At 38.9% G+C, this 27396-nt stretch overlaps 1 protein-coding gene across 1 annotated transcript; it reads right to left on the bottom strand.

Annotated features, from left to right (window-relative positions):
- Nucleotides 1-310: 310 nt before the first annotated feature.
- On the bottom strand, nucleotides 311-22481 carry gldn (gliomedin). The gene is made up of 10 exons (XM_022687022.2): nucleotides 21586-22481; nucleotides 17954-18005; nucleotides 17814-17831; nucleotides 14572-14670; nucleotides 10978-11079; nucleotides 10587-10739; nucleotides 8225-8290; nucleotides 8006-8131; nucleotides 5658-5808; nucleotides 311-2768 (listed from the first exon to the last, which is right to left on the bottom strand). The coding sequence occupies exons 1-10, from the start codon at nucleotides 22120-22122 to the stop codon at nucleotides 2294-2296; spliced, it is 1779 nt and encodes a 592-aa protein (XP_022542743.2). The 5' UTR covers nucleotides 22123-22481; the 3' UTR covers nucleotides 311-2293.
- Nucleotides 22482-27396: the final 4915 nt, after the last annotated feature.

Below are 27396 nucleotides of genomic sequence, written 5' to 3'. Positions count from 1 at the left end.
AGGCAAACAGTGTGCTATAGCCACAGAAACAGGTGATCTGGCTTATTTTCCTGCTACAGAGTAAGACTCGTCAGTACTTGCCACTGTGTTTCAATCTGGCAACCCGAGTGAGCTTCACTTCTGGGGAGGAGTGCGTGGGGCAGAAAAGTCTCTTTCCAGTGTTTGGAAATTGGACTCCTGTAGCAATTGCACACAGTTGCTTGCATTTATTACTGATTGCTTCTTTAAGCACTAAGTTACTCACATTAAGAAACCTTTTAAAATGTACTTATTTATTTATTTGTTTTTTTCTTTTTAATAATCACATTTATAACAGAAGCAACCCACAGAATATTCAACAAACAGGGATACACAACACAACCACTGGAGGATAAGAAACATTCTGTCAGTCTGGTTCTACAAGGTTCATAATAATAATATGAGGCCTTAAAACTTGCCTTAATTCCTACACAAGCAGGGTAATGTAGTGAATAGATAAAAAAAGACATTCTACCTAAAAACCTCAATTCCTCTGAAGTAGAAATTATTTTATTAGTCCACATTAGACAGAAAAGAATTTGTAGTCACAGCTATTGAGACACTTATTTAACTTCTTGAGTCAAAATTGAAGTTAGCAACCGTGTTTGATTAAACTGAAATCCATGTGTAACAGTATATATAGTTGTTAATGTGTAAACACAGTTATTAAGTAGACTACATATAAAGTGATTTTTTTTGCTTCGAATTTTCTTTCCGTTTTACTATCTGCTGATATGAATCTTGTTAGGTTCATGGTGGGGTCGAGTCTACTTAAATCATTGCGCATAAATGTAAATTTAAATCTGTAAATTAAATCCAGTCAAATTTGGGAAAGATTTATATGTGTTTTCGTAACACATTCTCATTCTCGCATTTATTCCTGTCCCACCCTCGCGCTCCCCTGCCCCTCACGCTTCTCAGGCAGCAGCAGCCTGTCACTCGCACAGACACAGAGACAACGCTGTGCATCTACTTCTCCCCAATTTACAAGGCCAATTACCCAACCCACTCATTAGGACTCCCCCTATCACTAGTAATACCCCAACACACCAGGAGGGTGAAGACTAACACATGCTTCCTCTGATACCACCGCTTCTTTTTCGAGCTGCTGCTGATGCAGCATTACCGAGCAGCATCACAGCGCTAACGCTCGGAGGAAAGCGCAGCGACTCGGTTCTGGTACATCAGCTAACAGATGCCCTGTGCTGCAGACATCACCCTAGGAGTGATGTGGGGAGAGATTTCAACTGTGCCACGCACCGTTGAAATATATATATTTTATAACTTTTATATTTTTATATTTTATAATTTTATATTTATTTATTATTTTTATATACAACCCATGACGATCACCTGTTCTGTTTTTTGACCAATATTTGAACTATCCTCTTTTTATCATCAAACTCATACTCATCAAAAGCATATATTTACTGATTATACCACAGTTATTTCCGACCCTGCAATGTGATTGGCTAATTTTATGATTTTATGGCATTCTATGAGTGCCGTTATCAGCCGGTAATGTACTGTAACCGAAGCTCTCCATGTACAGTATTACTCCGCCCACATAAGTGGTAGCCTAGCAACGATGCAGCGCTTACAAACCAAACAGCGCAGCTACAGACAGAGCAGCAATGGAACTATTTTAACTGGTGGAGTTTTTATAACCAAACAGATCGCATTTTCTCCTCCTCTTTAACGCAAAATCATTTAATAGACAGTTATAATTAAACTGTGGTATAATCACAGTAATACACTCGAGATTCGTGCACTGCAGTGCCAATATTACATGTTATTAGCCCTCTCTCTCGTGTATTATTGCTTAATTATAAAGAATAAAATCTATATTAAGCCAAGCTGAAATCAACCTGTTGGTCAACCAACCTAGTTTTTTCCTGTGGCCCTTGGGAAAATGAATCACCCATCCCTATTCTAGCATATGCAATTTAGTCATCCCTTCAGTCACATTTAATATTATAAATTATATAAAATCTATTTTTTTGAAGCAGCAGAGTTAGTAAATTTAGGATTTACTGTTGGAATTGATTATGAACAGTTAATCTTTGATTTTGATTATGATTCAGTTTGTGCGTGTTTTTTTTCTGTTTGTCAAATTTATTTTCTTGATTTTTACTCCCTTGCTGTGTAAAAATTCCATTATTATTCCACAGAGTGACTGAACTGTGGTTTAAAAATATATCATACATATATAGTATAAAACTTTTCATCAATAAAAACAAAACAGTAATAGTGTAGAGATCTTTAGCTCCACGCTTTAACCAACAAGTTCGTCGGAGAGGAAGTGCACGTGGTAGGACTTGACGTATCCTCCGTGCCACACGTACAGGTGTCTGTCTGCGGGACTGTAGGACAGCATGGCCAGGACGCTGGTGGGAGACCACAGGTCGAAGCTGACGTTCACCGGTTTCTCCTTCAGCAGGTCGAAGGCGTAGGTCACTCTGGTGTCCTTGGTGTCGGTGACGTACAGAACGCCGCAGGCCACGAAGGCGTTGCCGGCCTTGCTCCTGGGGTAGCTGGTGTTGATGTAGGTTGTGATGGAGAAGGTTTTCTCGTCCAGCTGAGCCACCATGATGTTCTCGGTGATGCTGGAGGCGAAGATGAGCCACAGCCCGCTTTCGTCCGCCGCCATTTTGAAGTATGTCTTGGAGTTGTTGAGCAGGTAGGACAGGTTGTGGTACAGAGCGTTCTCTATGGCCAGCATGTGCAGACGCTTAGTCTGGAGGTTAAATCTGTGAAATTCAGATGATAAAGTTAGACTTTCATTTCTCAGGGTTCACAACACTGCTGCCACTGTACAGATTATTTTAACAGTGAGTTCTTATAAATGTTATTGAGCATCAAGAACTCTATTTCTCAGCTTGTGAGAAATCCCCATTGTTCGTGTCATAATACACTTCTATGAACATGTGTTGTGGAGAGCAGACTTGGATAGATCCCTGTCCTTTAAATAAAACAGGCTCCGCCCACTTTCACCTGATTGTCATTCCACAGATTGAAAACACCTGACTCTCGTTTCCACGGAGATCCACGTAAAAAACACAACAGCGAGTGGAAATGGAGGAGCTACTGAAAGTGATTTCTCGTGACCGAGAATGAAGCCTAAAACTCACTGGTCCTCCTGTCCAGATGCAGGAGTTTCATCACTAGTAGAGTATAAACTAATGCCGTTCGGATAGGACTTAATTGTGTTTTCACACCAACACTTATTTGGTATAGTTAAAACAGAATCTGGTTTGTTTGTGCATTTAGTGTGGTTTCGATTGTGCAGGTGTGAAAACAGTAATCGCATTCGGATTGCGGATCAAAACATCCGGACCGAGACCAGCTAGAGGAGCAATTCGCTTTTGGTGAGAACGTAATCCAGTCTCGATCCACCCCAGCTCTTAAATATACTTCTTTTATTTGACCTAAACAGCTGATAAGGCAGAGTTTAATCTATTATATATTAGCCAGATAATATTAAATATCGCAGCTATGAACAAACGCTGTCTATGCTGCTCCATGCTGTTTACACTGAGAGTGGTCTGTGCTGTGTTCGCTGCTCGCAGCCATATGACTTCATTGATTATGTGTACATCTGTGCTGCACATCCAATTGAAACACTGTGTTTAAAAAGAACAGCGGCAAATGTTCAGCATTAAGTGTTAAAGCAGCTTCACACTGCACAGATATACGCTCTGGAACACCGGTGCTTCCACACTAGACAGCTCTGACCAATCAGAGTAGACAACATTCTTGCGTGGTTTATTGATGCGCATTCTAGTGCGTTTAGGTTTATGTCTGTGTGAAACCAAACCAAACAGAGGGAGAAACACTCCAACTAAACAAACTCATCAACTGACCTGGATCATAGAAACCAACTACAGGTGAGAAAACTCCTTAATTTCACCCCTAAAATATTGTTAATCCTGAACTTTCACATGTTTTTGCCCTCATGATTAAGTAATAATAGGTAATTTTCCTCATGTTTTTATATATATATATATTTTTAGGATCTATTTATATGATGGAAAAAATTCTATATTCTTGCTATGCTTGCTATGATTTAGTGTTTTTCTTTTTTCATTATTTAATTTACTTTCTACATTGTAGATTAATATTAAAGACGTGAAAACAATTAAGGGACACATATGGAATTACTGTATGTAGTAAACAGTAAAAAAAAAAAAAAAAAGTGTTTTTATCCTCCACATTAATCTCCTGATCTAAACCTGATGAACTGAGATGGTGATTTGAGACGATTTAATTGGGAAGAGCTGGAGTAGTGCTGGGGGATAAAACGATATTGATATGTATCGCGATTGTATTTTCCCCGGTTACACTGATAAGTCGGGGCGAAAGGATTCAATAAACTTTATTTTCTATTTCCCGTTTAAGTTACGCTGCGAACAGGCGCAGCACGCGATCAGGCAGCGTGCTGAACTGCATCACAGCTCAGCCAAGTACCACTCGCCTTTTTTTCCTTACTCTCACTGCTTCAGTTAGAAAACCCTGAGGGCAGAATTCTCCTCTGTCTCTGTGTTTTTAGTTTTTAACAGATAGAGAGTTTGTTGTGCTGGATATTTTACTAAATACAGAAGATTATATAATCTGTGTAGCTGTATTAGAACGGAGCTAAACATTGCTGTTACTGAACTGGATGAGTTTGAATACACGTGTTCAGTAATGTAAGTCTAGTCTACTGAAAGCCAGTAATGTTAGTATAAATCTGTACAGCAGTAGAAGTGGATCATTTCAGAAACTGGACTTTATTCCTCCCACCTCCATTACAGCTCACTTCCTTTAAAATATTTAAATGTTAGCACAATTTAAATGCAACAAAACTTAAAGGCTATTATTTTAATAAACATTAGCGGTAAATCATTTAAAAATAACAACAAATATAAAATAGAAAAACAGTAAAACATATGTAATACATACTTTTAATATGACCACAATTTTTGCTATTGCAATTTAATTTAAACAGACAAATAATGTAAAGTAAATGTACATTTTTTTTTAGAGTTTATATATTTGTCCCCTTGTACTTGTTTTAAGGGCCAAACATGTGGGGGGTTCTGGACCTGTGTGGAAGTATAATGACTTTTTAAAATTAATTTAAAAGCTGTCTGAGCACCTTGTACCCACCTGGCAAGATGTGAACATCCTAGTGTCTGTCCACAAGACTCTGAGCTGCTAGCCTGCTATTTTGGCCATAACTCCCTTATATTGTCACTTATGAGTAAAAAGAAACCTTTAAGTGTAACAGAAAGTGATTTGATATATATCGTGATGCATATCGATATCGGCTGATATGGAAAAATATATAGTGAAAGGATTTTTTTTTTCATATCGCCCAGCCCTAAGCTGAAGCTTCACAGCCTGTAGGAAAAGCAGCAACTATTTTTCAGCACCTCCAGGAACTCCTTCCTTCAAGAAAGGAAGGAAGGAAGAAACTACTGAGAAAACTATTCCAGGTCACTCTACCTCATGTAAAAGTATAACACATATTTAGTTTTTTTACAATTTTTTTTTAACACAAAATAATTCTGCATGTCTTCCTGTATAGCTTTCACATGGTCATGACAAGTGAAGGTATTAGTGAACTCGTTTTACAGCAGTACAGTTTAATCACTCACTTGGCGATGTTGAAGGTGCCGGCGATGTGGTAGTAAATGCAGCCGTTGTGGATCAGGTGACCACAGCCCTGGAAGAACTTCCCCACGTCAATAGACTGACTGCTGCTGTTCTGCAGAGCAGCTATGCTTTTATACTCCTTCACAATACGACCTGCACACACACCAAACACAACAGACACGGGAATACAGGAATACGAAACTTAATATTTAACTTAACACTTCAATTTAATCAGATTATAAATGTGCACTACATTAAAAGAAGTACTGCCAGTAAGATCAATTTTATCTGCTGGAGAGAGTGCTTTTCTATTATCAATTTATTTTTATATATTTTTTGTTCATGCCTTGTATCTGCATCGTTTAAATAACAAAGATATATATATAAATATATCTACACTGATGGGCGTGGTGGTTTTGAAATGACTTGTGTTCAGGTAATTTTATAGTGTACTATTATCTTGTCAACAGAAAACACAGGAGTCAGCGCCACTGACTGATTTAAACCCTGACAACAGTCATCGGTCAGATGCTCATTGCTATCTTGGCAAAGCAGGTGCACCATGCACGCTCAATACACGTACACTCCTGCTCGTTATACACTCACACACATGGACAAACACAGCACAAACCCATACATAAACAATAAACAGAATTTTAAAAAATATATAACATTACTGTTCCTGTAAATTACCTTAGAAGCACTGAACCATTAAAATACCAGTCTACCAAAATCAGAGCGCCTGGTTCTTAAAGGGAATGGCGAGTGACACGCTGATTGGTTTATTATTTAACGTCACACCTAAAACACACCCATGATTTATTTTTTTTTTAAATAATTTTATTTCTAATTTTGTTCCCAATATCTTCCCAATTTACCCATCCCCCTCATTAAGGACTCCCCTTATAACTAGTGATGCCCCAACACCAGTAGGGTTAAGAAGACTAGCACATGCCTCCTCCGATACATGTGAAGTCAGACTCCGCCTCTTTTTGAATTGCTGCTGTAGCATCACAGCACACTCGGAGGAAAGCGCAGCGACTCGGTTTCAATACATCAGCTCACAGACGCCCTGTGCTGATCAGCATCGCCCTTCTTAAGTTATGTGGGGAGAGAGCAAGGCCAGTTGTGCTCTCTTGAGAATCTGGAAGCCAATGGCAAGCTACATGAACAGGATTCGAACCGACAATCTCCTGATCATAGTGGCAGCGCTTAGCCCACTAGAACACTCGGAGCCCCACACACCCATGATTAATTAAGAGAATTAGGACGTGTTTTTTGTGTTTCGAGCCACACAAAGTGTACTTTTCCCGTTGTTATGATAGCAAAGATGCACTGACGCACCCTAAATCAAGCACTACGGTGCACAATTGATGCTTAGCCTATAGATTACTCAAAAAATCAATTTCCCATCTGTTGAAATATATAAAAAGCTGTGATTAGAAATTAATTGTTTACAGCCCAATGAGAGCATTAGTGAGGTCAGGTACTGATGATAAATGCTTAGTTTTACCACCTCAGCTCTTGGTTTATCTGGTTCTGAAGTGCAGCATGCCCTCAGCCTGCTTTATAACAAATTATATACAGTCATATGAAAACGTTTGGGCACCCCTATTAATCTTAATCATTTTTAGTTGTAAATATTTGGGTGTTTGCAACAGTCATTTCAGTTTGATATATCTAATAACTGATGGACACAGTAATATTTCAGGATTGAAATGAGGTTTATTGTACAAACAGAAAATGTGCAATATGCATTAAACCAAAATTTGACCGATGCAAACGTATGGGCACCCTTATCATTTTATTGATTTGAATACTCCTATCTATTTTTACTGACTTACTGAAGCACAAAATTGGTTTGGTAACCTCATTGAGCTTTGAACTTCATAGCCAGGTGTATCCAATCATGAGAAAAGGTATTTAAGGAGGCCAACTGCAAGTTGTTCTCCTATTTGAATCTCCTCTGAAGAGTGGCATCATGGGCTCATCAAAACGACTCTCAAATGATCTAAAAACAAAGATTGTTCAACATAGTTGTTCAGGGGAAGGAGACAAAAAGCTGTCTCAGAGATTTAACCTGTCAGTTTCCACTGTGAGGAGCATAGTAAGGAAATGGAAGACCACAGGGACAGTTCTTGTTAAGCCCAGAAGTGGCAGGCCAAGAAAAATATCAGAAAGGCAGAGAAGAAGAATGGTGAGAACAGTCAAGGACAATCCACAGACCACCTCCAAAGATCTGCAGCATCATATTGCTGCAGATTTGCATATGACTGTATATATATATATGTATATATATATATATATATATATATATATATATATATATATATATGTCTGTTCCCCGTACCTGAAAAGTGTTCCGCCACCCAGATCCTCTCGTCTTCCTTCATGCCGCTGTCTTTCATCCACGCACCGTATGTGCTGGCCATTTTAGCCAGATTACTGGGGTTCTGCACTGACTTTATAACACACTCTGCACCAAACAGATCATAGAAGTCAGTCAGTGAAATCACAGCTCAGTTCATCTTATGCAGGACTAATTAAAGTGCAGGCAGGTCTTAAATACCGTTTTTGGCAGCTTTGACTTTGTTTCCTGGTCCTTGCCCGTCGTTAGGAACAGTTTGAAGGAAAGCTGTGGTGAAGAAACAAAAGAAAACAGGGTATAACATGAAGACTACATATGTTTTCACTGTGTGAACTCATCTTCAAAGAAATGGTTGCAGAAATATACTGTAAACCCAACTCAACTCAAATTAATGAAGTCTGATTTATGTAAAATTGCATATTTGCCCTTGGCAGCTTCTTTTCCATTGGCGTCTGACACTATGCATTTGCATACTGGATAGGGGTGTGCCATATCATATCGTACACGATAATATCGCCAACATTTTTGAATACGTGAACGATATTGTAACCTGAAATATGGTGCCATATCACCCACCCCTAATTATCACATTAGGGTACTACTTTTTTACTGTTTTTAGCAAAAGAAAAAATCACACTGTTCTCATTTCCTATTATATTTCTACTAGAGACAGATTATATCTGTCCAGTATCATTTATTATACTTTAATCCTGGATATATAGAGATATTTAGAGTGCATTGTTATTATTAGTATCATGACATTCTGACTCATTGACTTGTTACAAATCTGATAAAATCCTTTTTTTAAATATCTCAGTTAGAGGTGTGCCATATCATATAGTATACAATAATTAAATATATGTTTTGATTCGTTGCAGTAGTGTATTTTTTTTGTCACATCGCCAAGAGTATCGTTTTCGCGTTAATACCATGAAATATCATGATATTATTTTAGGGCCATATCGCCCACCCCTAACACTGGATGTGTTCTCCCTGTCATTGTGTAATCACCAGAGGTGTCAAGTTACAAAGTACAGATACTTTGTTACTTTACTTACTTCTTACATTTTCACACAATTATCTGAACTTTCTTCTCCTTACATTTTAATAAAAACAGCCTCGTTACTCCTGTTTTAATTTCACCTCGTTTTCATTCCAGCTTCTCCTCCTTCAATAAAACCCCCATCCAGATAAATCTCTCCATCCAGATAGAGTGAATCTGATTGTGATTGGATGTAGAGAAGTATAAACATACACCATTCTGACTCCCTATTGGTTTATACTGTGATCCATAACACCTGCACATGCCTCCCCTCCCCCACCCACACACACACACAAACACACTCCAGCAAGAACATAGCAGACGTATGTAGTCTAGTATGAAGATGATCCGTGCAGAGACTCAAGAGAACTCCACATAAACTCCAGTCCAACTAAACTTCTTTAATATATTTACTATATTCTACTAAAATACATTCATTTACAATCAGCATATATGCAGCTGAAACAGGGAACAGCCTAGTGTATCCCGCATTATATTATCAACATTATCATTTTAATAATAGAACATTATAGTCATTATGGCTTTTAGAAAAATGAGCTTTTGGGGGTAGTGCACTATAGAAAAATAATTAATTCACCAGATTGCAGTAGAATTGAAGGAGAATTATTGTGCAAAGCAATTTGTATAACAGAAAAAAAGCAGTTACATTAATTTACAATTTAGGCATAATTACTTTTTTTTTTACTTTTTTTATTTTATTTAGTTAACTCAAGTTTTAAGTTATCATTATTTACATATTTTATGGCAAGTAGTACTTATTAAAGTAAAATCAACATATCCAGGCTTTTCTTTCAGTGTAATTGACATTGCATTGTAAATTATATAAATTTCAGTGCAATTATATTCAGAAGAAAGATATACATATAGGTACTAAATGGTACACTGTGATAAGGGTGGAGTATTGATAGCATCTCAAATAGCATCCCATATATTTATAATCAGGAATAGGACTTTGGATACGACTGGCCATGGTATAGTATCTGTCTTCTTCTTTTATATAAGTAATTTCTCTTTTTTTTTCATTTTCTCCCACCCATCCATCTGCTAATAAGCTGTATATCCCCCTATCATGAGTGATACCTCAACATAAGAAGGGGAAAGACCAACACATGCCTCCTTTGATACATGTGAACTCAGACTCCGCCTCTTTTTGAACTGCTGCTGATGCAGCATCACTGTGTAGCATCACAGCGCTAACGCTCGGAGGAAAGCTCATATACATCAGCTCACAGACGCCCTAGGAGTGATGTGGGAAGAGAGCGCCCACATCTACCCACCCAGAGAAAGCAAGGCCAATTGTGCTCCCTCTCAGGGCTTCAGCAGCTGATAGCAAGCTGCATGACCAGGATTCAAACCAGCAATCAATCGGTCATAGTGGCAGTGTCTTCAAGGCAAGCTCTGTCGATGGCAGCAGTATGTGGATGTGATTTAATTCTTAACTTTCAATGAATTCAATAGTTTCTGTTACTATTCAGTCACTTTATGTTCTAGTGTTTCTACCTGATGATGACTGACTTTCAGATGTTTGGCCGTTGTGCAGGTGTGCTCTGTGACTTCTGTTCCTCCCAGGCCTCTGTGGTCCCGGTGGTCCTGGAAGCCCAGGTGAGCCCACTGGCCCCGGGAGACCAGGAGGTCCCATTGGACCAGGTGGACCTGGAGATTCATAATACATGTTGAAAGGTATTGTACAATTAATACGAACTTTTTTTATTATTTCAAATGAATCATTCACTGATGAGAAAACATAAAAAAGCCCTTATTTAAATTTAAACGTAAATCAAATTTGCATTAATATACATTCAAATATTTATTGTGAAAAATATTGTGCATGTTTTTTTTTCAATAAAATTTGCATTTAAACAGTTTAAGGTTGTAAATTGGTGAAGTTTACCTTCTACAATCACATCATTGGAGGGTTCTCCCTTTTCTCCAGGTGGTCCTGGATCACCTTTCACGCCAGGTTCACCTGGGTCACCTTTTTCTCCAGGAGGACCTGAAAGTAAAAAGTAACTTTAAAAGTAATTTACTGAGAAACTAGTACTAGTATTCTGCATTACTTTAAATGGTATAGACCAGGGGTGTCCAAACTACGGTCCGTGGGCCATTTGCGGCCCGTTTCCTTTTTTGGAGCGGCCTGCGAGGTATTTTAGAAATAGAATGAAAGTTGGCCCGCTGTTAAGCAGGTTTTTTTTTTTAATGTGAGATTCAAAATTTGAACGCTAGGTGTCAAAAAAGGGCCAAAGAGTCTAAAAGAGGAGAGGGTGCGCATTTTTAGCGCAGAAAAACAGACCAGAGTCTAAAAGCGGAGAGAGTGCGCATTTCTAGCACAGAAAACGGGCCAAAGAGTCTAAAAGTGGAGAGGGTGCGCATTTCTAGCGCAGAAAACGGGCCAAAGAGTCTAAAAGCGGAGAGGGTGCGCATTTCTAGCGCAGAAAACGGGCCAAAGAGTCTAAAAGCGGAGAGAGTGCGCATTTCTAGCGCAGAAAACGGGCCAAAGAGTCTAAAAGCGGAGAGAGTGTGCAGTTTTAGTGCAGAAAAACGGCAAATGAGTCTAAAAGTTGCCGTAAATAGGAGTTTAATATTAAGAAACATCATGAAATGAAACATCAATTTGAAAAATCTTAGTTTACACAACACTGTCAAAGATAGATAAAGATAGTAAGTCAAGTAAAATGGTGTGTAAATGAAAGTAATCAGGAAAATGTATTATTTAAAGTGGTATATTTCATTATTTGTTTTATTTCTCCTTCTGGCCCCTAACAAAAAAAGTTTGGACACCCCTGTTAAAGAAGGAAGGTCAAATGCTAAAGGTTTTTTCTATTGGCAAGCCTCCCTTCTCTAAGATTAGCAAGACAGCTAACTCTATTGGAAATACCTATATTCCACTTCAGTACACAGTTGTCAGGACTTGTTAATAACAAATGCATGACGCCACATCCCACAGCATCTCAAAAGGGTTTAGGAAGCAGCTAAATATACCCAGATAGAGCATCACACTGCCACCACCATGTTTTACTGTAGGTATATGTAGGTTCTTTTTCTAAAATGCAGATGTAATGAGACTAGTGCCTTCCAAAAAGTCCAGCTTTTCTCTCATCAGTCCACAAAGTATTTTCATTAGAAATCACAAATACTTTGATATTTGTTGGGTAAATAAGGGTTAATCTACAGTTACAGTAGATACAGGAATCACCAGCGGAATCTGTTGTACACATACTGTTGCAGTACGAGTGCTAATTTAACAGGATATTATCACCTATTATCAGTGTTGGGCACGTTACTTTGAAAAAGTAGTAAGTTATAGTTACTAGTTACTTCTCCAAAAGAGTTACTAACTGAGTTACTCCACTATAAAAGTAACTAGGTACCAGTAAAAGTGATTATTGCGTTACTATTGCGTTACCCCCGTGATGTTTTTATTAATTCAAATCAAGCAACAGATGTAGTCAATCGTAAGTTTAAGATTTTTTTATCAACCTAACTGTGATCTATTGTTCTATAAATCTGTTTTCAGCTTCTCCTCTGTGGTTGAAAGGCAGCTGTTCTGTGTGTGTGAGGGTCTTATGTGCCTCTCACACACAGCTGAACTTTTTGTCGAAGGGCGGGGCTGCGCTGATGCAGTGGCTCTATCTGAACACTAAAATTTTATTTCAAGTTGCGGCCACAAAATATCGTTCTGCGGGCCGCGAGTTTAAGATCCCTGATTTAAAATGCTCTACAGACTACAGACTACTGTCTGCGGACCCCTATAGAAACCCTGGTCTCATCCTCCCATCCCTTGTGACTAGAGGTTAGATCGGGCCCAAAAAATCCGACCCAACCCAGTCTGAGCCTGTGCACGTTCTGCCCTCGCACGACCCAACCCAACCCATAAACTGTCATTATGAGCCCGACCCCGACCCGTAAACTATCTGTTTTCGGGCTGATTTAATGAGCGAAAAATTATCAGAATGATGTTAATTAACACTGTAACATAGAAGCATAGAACTATTACTTAATTAAAATGATTTTAAGAACAGCTAAACACAGTGCTGCAAGTCAAACGCGGAGGCGTTCACGTGCGAGAGAGAGACACAGAGAGAGAGAGAGAGAGAGAGAGAGATTTGTGTGTTCTGGTGTATGAGCTACTCACAGGTAAAGGTTCTCACACACTGCATCTCCTGTTTCTCGTTTATCTCCTCGTGCTCATATTCTAGTATCATACATAATTCTGCAGCTCCCTCAGTGTTTTCTGTCATATTTTGCGGCTAGCGCGAGCGCTTACAACTAACACCGCGGACTGTGAGGCGCCACCGCTGTTGTGCCGAATCCGCGGCTGAATCCGACTCCCGCTTCGCGGACAGAATCGGCACAACACCCCCCGCTGTACAACTGTGGGAGTGAAAACAGCGCTTATGAATAAATTAGTTTAGTTTCACTTTCAGTTTTCGTTATTTGGTTCGTTTTCGTTATCAATAATAATTGGTGACTTAGCAACATTGTGATTATCACACCAGAGCTTTATTTAAAAATAAAAATATAATTAAAAAACAGATGCCTACATCTCAGACTATTTTCTGGAGCCCGACCCGACCCGGCCCGTGGAATGTGGTGGGAAATCTCGGCCCGGGCCTCGGGTCAGGTTGGGTTCGGGCAGAGAATCTAAGCTCTACTTGTGACTGATGTGCGAAGTAAAAAAAATAAATAAATAAAGGTTCATTGAGCGTTCATTGAGTAACAGGGTGTCGCAAATGGTAACGGTGTTATAGTTACTGTCAGAATAATTTGTTAGATTACTCATTACTGAAAAAAGTAACGGCGTTACTCCCATCACTGCCTATTATACATCAGAAGAGAAAATAAGGATGATTACATCTGTTGGTGATGATATAATTGTTGGTTGATGAGTTTGTTCATTTGACAAACTGGAACTTGAAGCTGAGGCTACTGGTTGTAGCAGTGTCAAGTGTATTGAGATCCCAGTTAACAAGTTTTGGTCTGTCGAGCCGTTTGACTGACCACATTCTTTCAAATCCTGTAATGGTGATTCAACCACAGTGTCATCAAAGAACACTGTTATCATATCAACTATTATTTTTGTAGGCAGTTCAAAAGCTTCTTTAGAGCAGCATAAAGAATTTCATTCACATCTCCATCATGACTCGCTCTGCCAGCAATGCAAGTGGGTTCAGAAGAGTCAGCATGGAAAAACGCTGGAAAACCACAACTACTGCTGCCTCCACTTCCTCTACACTGCTCCTCAGACGCCTGTCTGTTCTGAAGCGGAATGAGCTTTCTGTTCACTGTGCTGAGAGTGCAGGATAGAGGGACCCTGGAAATGAGGGCAGGCTTTCATGATGAGCTGCTCTCCTCCTCTTTTTATCTTGCTGCATTACCCCGCTCTCCACATTCACTCAGGGTAATGGACAAGACTTCCCCACCCTTTGACGGATCACTGGAAACGACATTAATGGACAAGAATCCCCAACGTTTTAATGGACCTGACCTTTTTTCCCTCTTTTGCCTGGTGCTCCGGGTTCTCCTGGCACTCCGGGAATCCCATCAGTTCCGTTATATCCCGGCATTCCGTCTGTACCTGGCAAACCTGCAATTTCCAATGATTAAGTCATTTGTTTGCAAGAAAAAGTATGTGACCTCTTTGGAATTACTTGTATTTCTGCATAAATTGTTCATTAAATGTGTTCTAATCTTCATCTAAATCACAACAATAGACAAACACAGTCTGCTTAAACTAATATCACACAAACAAATATATATGTTTGCATTCATATGGTTTTATTGAACACAACATGTTAATATTCACAGTGAGGAGGAAAAAGTATGTGAATCTTTGGATTTAATAACTGGTTGATCCTCCTTTAGCAGCAAAAACCTCAACCAATCGTTTCCTGTAGCTGCAGATCAGACCTGAACAACAGTCAGGAGGAATTCTGGATCATTCCTCTTCACTAAACTGTTTCAGTTCAGCTATAATATTATGGGATATCTGGTGTGACTCTCTCTCTTGAGCTCATGATGCCACAGCATCTCAATTGGGTTCAGGAGGTCAGGACTCTCCAGAAGGCTCAGTATTTTCTTCTGTTGAAGTCGTTCGGTTGTTGATTTACTTCTTTGTTTTGGGTCGTTGTTCTGTTGCATCACCCATCCTCTGTTGAGCTTCAGTTGGAGGACAGATGGTCTTAAGTTTTCCTGCTAAATGTCTTGGTAAACTTGGGAATTCATTTTTTCGTTGATGACGGCAATCCGTCCAGACCCTGAGGCAGCAAAGCAGCCCCAAACCATGATGCCCCCTCCACCATGTTTCACAGTTGGGATGAGGTTTTGATGATGGTGTGCTGTGCCTTTTTACTCCACACATAGCGTTGTGTGATTTCCTTCCAAACATCTCAATTTTGGTTTCATCTCTCCACAGTATATTTATCCAGTACTGCTGTGGAACATTCAGGTGCTCTTTTACAAACTTCAAACGTGCAGCAATGTTTTTTTGGACAGCAGTGGCTTCCTCCGTGGTGTCCTCCCATGACCTCCATTCTTGTTTAATGTTTTTTTTCTTATTGTAGATTTGTCAACAAAAATGTTAAAAGCATGTGTCAGAGATTTCTGTAAGTCTTTAGCTGACACTCTAGGATTCTTCCTCACCTCATTGATCATTCTGCGCTGTGCTCTTGCAGTCATCTTTACAGGACTTTACCACGTCTAGAGAGAGTAGCAACAGTGCTGAACTTTCTCCATTTGTAGAGCGTCTGTCTTACCGTGGACACATGAACATCAAGGCTACAATTGTAACCATTTCCTGCTTCATGCAAGTCAACAATTCTTGAACATAGATCTTCTGAGAGCTTCACATCAAGCAATGCTTCTTAAGAATGCTTCTGCTGTGTGTTTTTTATAGGGCAGGGCAGCTTTAACCAACACATCCAATCATCATCATCATCATATCCTGCCTCCAATTAGCTCTTAGAAAAGTCATTAGCCTAGAGGTTCACATCATTTTCCACCCTCTAACATTCACTCACTGTGAATATTAGCATATTGTGTTCAATAAAATCATGCAAAAATATCATGTTTTGTGTGGTATTAGTTTAAGCAGACTGTGTTTGTCTATTGTTGACCAATTCATGCATAAATACAAGTAATCCCAAAGGGTTCACATACTTTTTCTTGCAACTGTATTTGTAATATTTTAGAGGGACTTTAAAACATTCATATAATTAATCATTAAAAAAATAAAATTAGTATTTAAAACAGTATTTTTTCTTATTTTTCCTATATTGTAAATGAATAGTGAAGTGATCCAGACTATTAAGGAACACATAAGGAATCATGTAGTAACTTAAAAGTGTTGATAACTTGTGATTTCTGAGGCAGATAATTCTGATGAACTTTTCCTACAACAGAGATAACTCTTGGTCAGTCCCAATGAGAGCCAGTTTCATCATAAAAAATGTTATAGTCTTTGCCCCTGAATTTGAGAATAATTTTAAAGTTTTAAAAATGTTTCGGATTGACTGATCTTTATTTCTTCTTCATTATTTTTTTTTACTTGCTGAGAAGCGCAGAAGCACTGCGCCTTTAAAATACCAATCCGCCAAAGTCAGAACAGACCTGGCTCTTAAAGGGAATGGCAAAGGACTGACTGATTGATTTATTTAATTTATTTCACACTCAAAACACATCCATGATTAAATAAGAGAATGCGTGTTTCGAGCAAGGTGTACTTTTCCTGTCGTTACGATAGCAAAGACACACTGATACTCCCTAAATACACCTATAGATCACTAAAATAGGGCCCTAAATGTTAAACCAATGTTGTAAGGTGTCATTTGACTACATTTAGCCCCACAACAGCAGGTACTGGTGTTGTGATATTACAGTGCCTTGCTAAAGTATTCATACCCCTTGATTTTTTTTTTTACATTTTCACACTGTAGCTTCACAGCTTGGTGATGTGGGCCATTATACCCCTACAGCTCATGCCTGTGACCTCAGCCTCATTCTCACATCATCTTCAAACCGTCCTGTTCTGTTGGTCACTATTGAAAAGATGGTGTCTGGATACTTTTGTATATACAATGTTGGACAATGAAACTGAAACACCTGGTTTTAGAGCACAATAATTTATTGTCCTGACGGACAGTTCTGGTGGAAACAGGAGAGTTGAGGTGAACATTGAATTCTGCGTGATTTGATCAGCCGTGGTTTTATGTTTTTTGGATACAATCCGGGTTAGCACCCGAACATCCCTTTCAGACAGCTTCCTCTTACAGCATCCACAGTTAATCCTGTTGGATGTGGTTGGTCCTTCTTGGTGGTATGCTGACATTACCCTGGATACCGTGGCTCTTGATGCATCACAAAGACTTGCTGTCTTGGTCACAGATGCTCCAGCAAGACGTGCACCAACAATTTGTCCTCTTTTAAACTCTGGTATGTCACCCATAATGTTGTGTGCATTGCAATATTTTGAGTAAAACTGTGCTCTTACCCTGCTAATTGAACCTTCACACTCTGCTCTTACTGGTGCAATAATGTGCAATTAATGAAGATTGGCCACCAGGCTGCTCCAATTTAGCCATGAAACGTCCCACACTAAAATGACAGGTGCTTCAGTTTCACTGTACAACCCCTGTATATTATGATTTAGCATTATTCACATGATTTGCTTTGACTGTGCCTAAACAAACAATGCATCCTTCACATTCAATGATAATTAATATTTCATCATACCTGGTGGTCCAGGAGGTCCTGTTGAAGGAGGAATTAAAGCATTAATAAAATGTCTTTATTAAGTAAAGATGTATAAAGAAAAAATAAATAAATAGAGAAAGTCAATATATGATAACAGTTGAATTAGAACCTGCTCTTACCTGTGAGACAGATTCCTTTAGTGCTGTTACAGATATCCAACAACACTTTTACCTGTAAGAACAGCAGCAGACAATCAAATTATTAGATTTTAATGGCAGAAACTCAACATTTCTGGAATCATTGTTTTATATTTGATGTAATTAATCTTTTTTTGAGAACCACTGCATTATGTATACTTTTTTAAAAATTCAAATAACCATTAGAAGTTTTAGTTTAGTAACAGTCTATCGTTTGCACTGCGTGTTTATTCTATCAGGGAGAAAGAGAGAATATCAATAGAAAATTAATAAAGAATATCAATTAATTTGTATTTGAATAATTAAAATAAGTATTTGATCCTCAAATAAAATGTGACTTAGTGCTTAGTGCAGAAACCCTTGTAAGCATGCACAGATTTCAGACATTTCTTGTAATTGGTCACAATGTGCACATTTCAGGGAGGATTTTGGCCAAATCCTCTTTACAAAACATCTCCAAATCCTCGAGGTTTTGAGGATAACAGTTGAAACCCACCCCCCCAGACTTTCTATTAGATCAAGGTCTAAAGACTGACTAATTCACTCCTAAATCATAATATGCTTTTTGTTAAGCCTTGGCTATAGGTTTTGGGTCATTGTCATGCTGGAAGACCCATCCACGACCTGTCTTTAGTGTTCTGTCTGAGACCACCAGGTTCTCACTCATGATTCTACATTACATTCCCCCGTTCATCAGCACCTCAGTGTGGTGAAGTCTTCTTGTACCCTTAGCAGAGATACAGTCCTAAAGCAAAATGTTGACGCCTCCATAATTGATGTGAGTGTGGATAGTGCTTTTGGGTCATATCCAGGATTTTTCTGCCAAATAGCTCAATTTCAAAACTAAACTGTACACCCAACCCCCCCCCCCCCCCTTTACACACACAAAGAACTGAACTTCACCCACACACACACACACACACACAGTCAGTACACAGAGGCTGACATGACTTTATTCCCTTCAGCAATATTTGCTGCACTCTTAAAAACTATAAACTCTACCTCAGTAACTGCTGTGATTATATATGTTCTATATGTTACAGTATGTTACACATCTCTGCACCTTATCCTCACTATACACTTTATTATACCGTATCGGTACTGCACTGTCCTGTCTTTAAATTGTCTTGTCTTTTGTATTTATTGTATTTATGTTATTTACTGTTTTATAATTTTATGTTGCACTGTCGTCACTCCTGCACTTTATGTTGTCTATTGTTTGTTGCTCCATGTTGCACCATGGTTCCGGAGGAACGTAATTTCATCACACTGTGTACCTGTACTCAGATGTAATGACAATAAAAGCCTCTTGGCTTGACTTGACTTGAATTTTGATCTTATCTGACCACATCATTCTCCCAAGCCTTCTCCGAATCACTCAGGTGTCCATTGTCAAACTACAATTGTGGCAAACTTCAGTAACACCAGTCTCCTTAAGTGTCCTCTAAGGAGAATTCTCAGAGGATAAATAACAAAGTTCAATTAGTGTCACTGTAAAAAAAAAAAAAAAAAAAAACACGTCTTTCTTTGTTTTAAAACCACCATCGAACAGCAAATTCAGAACTGAATAGAGGCTAATGCTAATAGTCCATCTCAAAAACTTATCATTGAAAAGTTACTTTATTTCAGTAATTCAGTTTAAAATGTTCAAAGACTCATATTATGTAGATGTATTACACACAGATTGATCTATTTAAGCATTTATTTAATTATTTATCCTTGATGATTATGGCTTACAGCCAATAAATCCCCTTTCAAAAAAAACTGTATCTCAGAAATTTTAACAGTATATAAGTCTGATTGGTGCTTTTGGCAGTGTGGGCAGTGTGCCAAATACTGCTGGAAAAGGAAATCCACATCTCTATAGAAGTTGTCAGCAGAGGAAGGCATGCATAACAGAACTTCAAAATATCTATTTCTCATCAGTAGATGACAAAAAACAACTGATATCAGCATAGACATTGTTATAGCTGTTTTAGGGTGGCTTTAACCCTAAAATAACTTTTGATTGGTTTAGACTGAGTCTATGGGCAAAAACACAGCTGATTTGTTTGGGAATATAGCGTTAAAACACCTTGTATATATTTTTGTAAAGTCAGCATCGTTGGATTGTCAGGATGAACAGCTGTAGTGAGCAGGATGGTCCAGCCTGAACATGTAATTAAATTGAATTATAAGTATTTCTCTCCTAGTAAACAAAAGTATCAGGACTCGGTTAACTGTTTTGTAGCTACTAGCACATCCATCACCCAGCAGCACCCAGATCTCAGCTTTCAGATCTCCCTCTGACTGCTAACACACCTGTTACTAAAGTTCACTAAAGTCAGGAAAAAGTGGGGGAAGTCTTATACAGCTCTGGAAAAAAATAAGAGATCACTTAAAAATGATGAGTTTATTTGATTTTTCCTCTGGAATATAATCAGGAGGAAGATGGATGATCACAAGCCATCAAACCAAACTGAACTGCTTGAGTTTTTGCACCAGGAGTAAAGCAGCATAAAGTTATCCAAAAGCAGTGTGTAAGACTGGTGGAGGAGAACATGATGCATGAAAACTGTGATTAAAACCAGGGTTATGCTACCAAATATTGATTTCTGAACTCTTAAAACTTTATGAATATGAACTTGTTCTCTTTGCATTATTTGTGATCTGAAAGCTCTGCATCTTTCTTTTTGTTATTTCAGACATTTCTCACTTTGAGCAAATAAATGCTCTAAATGAAATCATTTTGATTTGGAATTTGGGAGAAATGTTAAGAAAGTTTACTTACTTATACATATTAATAGCAAAATCAGAGAAACTGATTCAGAAACTGAAGTGGTCTCTTAATTTTTTTTTTTCAGAGCTGTAAGGCTTGAGCTGTAATTTGTTAAATTAAAACAAATTAAATAGAGAAATAGTTTTAAATGGCATATTGTTACCTACAAATTCTTATTTTTTTTAAATATTTATAAATCTCTAGTGATGGCCATAAACTTCAGTCCCCTTTGCTGGAAGCTGAATTGTCAAGGAGGAGAGTCAGACTGGAAGATATTAAACACACTATAAAACAGTACTTTTACAATAAAAACTCACTATTAAACTAAATAAATCAATACAGAATGACTCTGGATTTGAGCCACTTCTAAAAATAAAGTGACAGAAATTAATTTAAAATATTATTTGTACAAACACAAATATCGGATCAGATAGATAACATGTGATACTTAGTATTAAGAGACTTGGATCTGATTGGGCCCAAATTACTGATGATCTCTAATTTTCTAATATTTTAAGATTCATGTTTTACTCTTAGTATTTTCATTTCATTTTTGTATTTTCAAGTACCTACAATGTTTACACTGTACTGTGTATAATCACAAAAATAGTGATTAATTACAAAACTTTAATTATAAAAAATAAAGATTTGTACTTTCTGAGATTTTTTTTCCTGTCTTTAAAATAAGACATAATTTGAATCTTACAGACTTTAATATGAGATGGACTGAAAGTTTGCAATCTGAACTTTTAGACAGTATCCAACTAAAATTTAGGATGATATATTTTAGAGTGAAAACATCATTCGATTGAGGACATTTACAGTTTTTATAGCTGTTTTTGGGTCTCTTTCTTACCGGCACCATGGAGTAAGTCATCATCATCATCATCCCGTCTTGCTGCAGTGTCTTGTGGAGGTTCTGAGAGTGGTGCTGATCTGGTCTCGGAGGTTCCTGCAGCTTTTTCCGCTCTCTGTTCTGTTCTTGATGAAGCTCTTTGCTCGTGTCCTCAGTCATCCCCATCCCCGACTGCTCGGCCAGTTTCTCCTCCAGCTCCAGCTGCTCCAGAGTCTGCGCCGGCCTCGGCTCCTGGCTCCTCTTGTTCCTGGAGTACTGATAGAGCCCGTCCTGGATCTCCTCCTGATCTCGGCTCATCTCTGTCATAAACTCCACCACGGAGCTCTGAGCGATCTCCTCCAGCCGGGCCTCGGCCATGGCCACCCGCTCCCCCAGCTCCCTGCTCTGGATCATCAGCAGCAGCAGCCCGGCCGAGTTCAGCAGGGTCAGCACGCACACGCTGCCCAGCGTCCAGCGCAGCGTCCAGGGCAGGCGACCCCCGCAGGGCCTCAGACTGCCACCCCGACGAGCCTCGGCCAGGGGGTCCAACATTTTCATCTGGAGCGGAAAGTAAAGAAGTGAAGAATCCAAAATCAAAAAACGGCAAAATTAAAATTTGGGGTTTTGAGGAAAAGAATTGAGAATAAAAAAAAATTAAAAAAAATCTTGAGTACTCATCCAGTAAAAAAGTTAGATCAAAACTTAAGGTTAAAAAACAAATCCTGAAAATCAAAAATAAGCAAAAAGTATTAAAAACATCAAAATAAAAAAATCAGGCCGCAATCCCAGAAGGTCAAAGCCGCAGTTGCAGCATGGTAAGAAGTAGTTTGGGCGACGAGAGAGCAGAGGGCGGCACAAACGCAGCCGTTGTTCTGGGCGGTCTGAAAGAGCCGGGCAGCGTTCAGGCCTAATGCTGCACAACTGAACCCTCGTCTGTGCGGTCACCTGATTTATATTCAGCAGAGCCCATTCTTCAGCCAGGCTGGGGGCTGACTGACATAATTCATATCTCCAGCGCAGCCGATGATGTGGAAGAATGAGGGAAAAAAAAAAAGAGTGAGACAGTTCTGACCAGGGCACGGGCTACTGTTGAGACAAAAATGTTTTTATTAACACTGTAGGATCAGCAATAATGATCAATTCAGCTTACCTAGGAATGACCTCACAAGCTTCTCAATCAGACTTTAACTAGATCACTCTAACAACCTTCATTTATTATTATTATTATTTTTTAGTCATTCAGAGGTGAACTTGTTTGTGTGCTTTGGGTCATTGTCCTGCTGCAGAACCCAATACAATTACTCCTGAGCTTGAGGTCATGAACAGATGGACGGATATTCTCCTTCAGGACTGTCTGTCTGGTAAACAGCAGAATTCCTGCTTCCATCTGTTACAGCAAATTATCCAGACTTTAAAGCAGCAAGGCAGCCCCAGACCATCATATCACGCTAACACTTTTTTTGGAGGGTCCATTTTATGGCCTTGTTGATGCTCAACTGACATTCAACTAACACTAAACTGAATGTCCATTTAATTTAACTTAACCCTATGTTAAATGTAAATGATTCAAAATAGAACCTAACCTTAACCCTAACCTTAACCCTTAATCAACCATAAAATCGAACCCTACACCTAACCCTTAACCTAAACTTAAAATCTAACCCTAAACCCAATCCTAAAATATTAAGATTTGGATTAGAGTTGAATGTAGGGTTTTATTCAGTAGAGAATAATTTACTTTCACCTTTTAGTTCATTTGCATTTTATAGACATGTAGTTAAATGTTGAATGTCAGTTAAGCATCAAAGAGGCCATCAAATGGACCGTGTTACCCATATCACTACCACCACCATGTTTTACATTCAGTATGAGGTTCTTTTTCTGAAATTATGTGTTTATAGTTTTACACCAGATGTAACGGGACACCTTCTAAAAAGTTACACTTTTATCGTTAGTTTAAAGAATATTTACCTAAAGTTCTGGAGATCATCAAGATGTTATTTGGTAAATGTGAGACGGGTGTTTGTGTTGTTTTTGGTCACCAGTGTTTTTTTATCTTGGAACTCTCCCATGGAGACCATTTTCACCCAGTCTATTTATTTATTTATTATTAAATCATTAACACTGATCTTAACTGAGGCGAGTGAGACCTGCAGTTTTTTAAATATTTTTCTGTGTTCTTTTGGGATCTCCTGGATGAGTTGTTCGTGCCCTTTTAGAGTAATTTTGGTCGGCCGGCCACTACTGGGAAGGTTCACCAGTGTTCCATGTTTTCTCCATAATAATAGCTTTCGTTGTGGTCCACTGTGAGTTCCAAAGCCTTAGAAATGACAGACTGAAATCTAAAATATTGGAATCTAAGAATCTCTTTTTGTTCACAAAATAATTCCATGTCTTCCTTCAATACTAAATTTACAATGTAAAATGAGGTGTGTCCAGTCATTTGACTGGTAGTGTATGTCACAGCATAATGAATTTGACTCAAAGTTAAAGATAATGTTTCTGTGTTAAAACTAAGGTTAGCAAACCTAAAATAGATATGATTAACATTATTTAACTTTTTAATAAATTACATTAAAATGTAACATTTAAAATGATACCCTGTTAATATAAATTATCATTTCGTTTATACATTTCTATTAACTCGTTTACACTGTATACTAAGCGTAGCACTGCAACCCAGTAAGTACAATGCAGAAGAGTAGTTGGTTTCAAGATTAGTAATGCAGTTTTTACAATGAATGTATACTTTACTTTATGTGATTTAACTAACACGAATTGAGACATTTTTTCTTTATCGGGGCGGAAGTTAAAATAAGACATCCTCAATATTTTCTGTGTAAGGGTTTAGGAAAGATAAACAGTTGGAGAACAGTTAGATATAGAACAGCAGGCTAAGCGCTGCCACTATGATTGGGAGATCGAATCCTTGTCATGCAGCTTGCCATCAATTGCCGGTGCCCCGAGAGAGCACAATTGGTCTTGCTCTCTCTCTGTGGGTGGGTAGATGGCGCTCTTTCCCCTCATCAATCCAAAGGGTGATGTCGATCAGCAAAATGCATCTGTGAGCTGCGCCGAGTGGTCCAGCGGTCTAAGGCGCTGCCACTATGAGCAGGAGGTCGCCGGTTTGAACCCCAGCTCATGCAACTTTGTCATCAAGCTGCCGGCGTCAGAGGGAGCAAAAATTGGCCCTGCTCCCTCCGGGTGGGTAGATGGCGCTCTCTCCCCACATCACTCCTAGGGTAATGTCTGCAGCACAGGGCGTCTGTGAGCTGATGTACCGGAGCCGAGCCGCTGTGCTTTCCTCCAAGTGCACTGGCTGCTCGGCAATGCTGCATCAGCAGCAGCTCGAAAAGAAGCGGTGGCTGGCTTCACATGTATTGGAGGAGGCATGTGTTAGTCTTCGCCCTCCTGGTGTGTTGGGGCATACTAGTGATAGGGGGAGTCCTAATGAGTAGGTTGGGTAATTGGCCGTGTAAATTGGGGAGAAAAATGGGAAAAATTAGAAATAAAATTATTTAAAAAAAAATGCATCTGTGAGCTGATGTATCAGAACCGAGTCGCTGCGCTTTCCTCCGAGCATTAGCACTGTGATGCTACTTGGCAATGCATCAGCAGTAGTTTAAAAAGAGGCAGAGTATGACTTCACATGTATCGAAGGAGGCATGTGAAGGGCCACTTCACCCTCCTGGTGTTGTGGCATCACTAGTGATGGGGGATATACAACTGAGTAGTATCTGAATGGGTGGGACAATAGACCTAGCTAAATTGGGAGAAAATAGGACAAAAAAATTAGATATTAAAGGATGTATATAAGGTTGTTTAAATGATGTACGTCTTTCATGGCAAGTATAGTCCTGGACATTTGGGCTAAGCTAAGCTAAGTGTCTGGTTCTATCCATGTTCTACAGGCTACAGAACATCAGAAAAAGAAACACTTCTTGGTTCCTGTATTTACAGTTAACATGGCAAAGTATCCAACCAAAAACCCGTGAGGTTTTAAAGTTTTTGGGGTAATTTGACCCGAATATCTCCAAATCTGATAAGACAGCCCAGTTGGGTTGAATCCTTCCCTCAGGAAAAGAGTGCAGACAGCTCTTTAACACATAGAATCCCTCCATTCCTGCAACACTGACCCATTTCTGTTCATCTGACTCACAGATCTGATGTGAACTCAGCTGACAGGTCATGTCAGAAGATCATAACAGTAAAGGAAAAGTACTGCAGGAGTGAATTTCCTGCTCAAAATTTGAGCCTAATGCCTTCAAAGTGATGATTTATTGCATAACGAATTATGTAATATTATCTACTGAGCTGAAAAAGAGAGAGATGGACTCTAATAAACCCCCCAAAAAATCTCAAGTAGGATTATAAACGGTAATACTGTACATTAATCCACGTAATTAATATGGAAACCAGCGCAGCTCCATTTGTTATCTTTTACCATCATAAATGTTACAGTTGCAAGAATAAGTATGTAAATCTTTTGGGATTACTTGGATTTCTGCATAAATTGTTCATTAAATGTGTTCTGATCTTCATCTAAATCACAACAATAGACAAACACACTCTGCTTAAACTAATACCACACAAAAAAATGATATGTTTACATGATTTTATTGAACACAACATGTTAACATTCACAGTGAGGAGGAAAAAGTATGTGAATCTTTGGATTTAATAACTGGTTGATCCTCCTTTAGCAGCAAAAACCTCAAACAATCGTTTCCTGTAGCTGCAGATCAGACCTGAACAACAGTCAGGAGGAATTCTGGATCATTCCTCTTCACTAAACTGTTTCAGTTCAGCTATAATATTATGGGATATCTGGTGTGACTCTCTCTCTTGAGCTCATGATGCCACAGCATCTCAACTGGGTTCAGGAGGTCAGGACTCTCCAGAAGGCTCAGTATTTTCTTCTGTTGAAGTCGTTCAGTTGTTGATTTACTTCTATGTTTTGGGTCGTTGTTCTCTTGTATCATCCGTCCTCTGTTGAGCTTCAGTTGGTGGACTGATGGTCTTAACCTGTCGGTCTTAAGATTTCCTGCAAAATGTCTTGGTAAACTTGGGAATTCGTTTTTCCGTTGAAGACGGCAATCCGTCCAGGCCCTGAGGCAGCAAAGCAGCCCCAAACCATGATGCCCCCTCCACCATGTTTCACAGTTGGGATGAGGTTTTGATGAGGGTGTGCTGTGCCTTTTTTATCCACACATAGCATTTTTTTGTTCCTTACATACAACTCAATTTTGGCATTAGTATATTTTAGTATAGTCCACAGTATATTTAACCAGTACTGCTGTGGAACATCCAGGTGCTCTTTTTTTTGCCAAACTTCAAACGTGCAGCAATGTTTATTTTGGACAGCAGTGGCTTCCTCTGTGGTGTCCTCCCACGAACTCCATTCTTGTTTAATGTTTTTCTTATTGTAGATTTGTCAACAAAAATGTTAGCATGTGCCAAAGATTTCTGTAAGTCTTCAGCTGACACTCTAGGATTCTTCCTCACCTCATTGATCTTTCTGCGCTGTGCTCTTGCAGTCATCTTTACAGGACTTTACCACACCTAGAGAGAGTAGCAACAGTGCTGAACTTTCTCCATTTGTAGAGCGTCTGTCTTACCGTGGACACATGAACATTAAGACTTTTAAAGATACTTTTGTAACCCTTTCCAGCTTCATGCAAGTCAACAATTCTTGAACGTAGGTTTTCTGAGAGCTTGATCTTTTGTGTGAGGCATGCTTCACATCAAGCAATGCTTCCTCAAAACAGCTAAATCAAAACTGGTGTGTTGATGTTTTTTATAGGGCAGGACAGCTTTAACCAACACATCCAA

This window comes from Astyanax mexicanus, chromosome 9 (genome assembly GCF_023375975.1).
Source record: "Astyanax mexicanus isolate ESR-SI-001 chromosome 9, AstMex3_surface, whole genome shotgun sequence".
Classification (NCBI taxonomy): Eukaryota; Metazoa; Chordata; class Actinopteri; order Characiformes; family Acestrorhamphidae; genus Astyanax; species Astyanax mexicanus.
The sequence above is the reverse complement of the archived record's forward strand: the minus strand, read 5'-3'. Positions and strand labels throughout refer to the sequence as shown.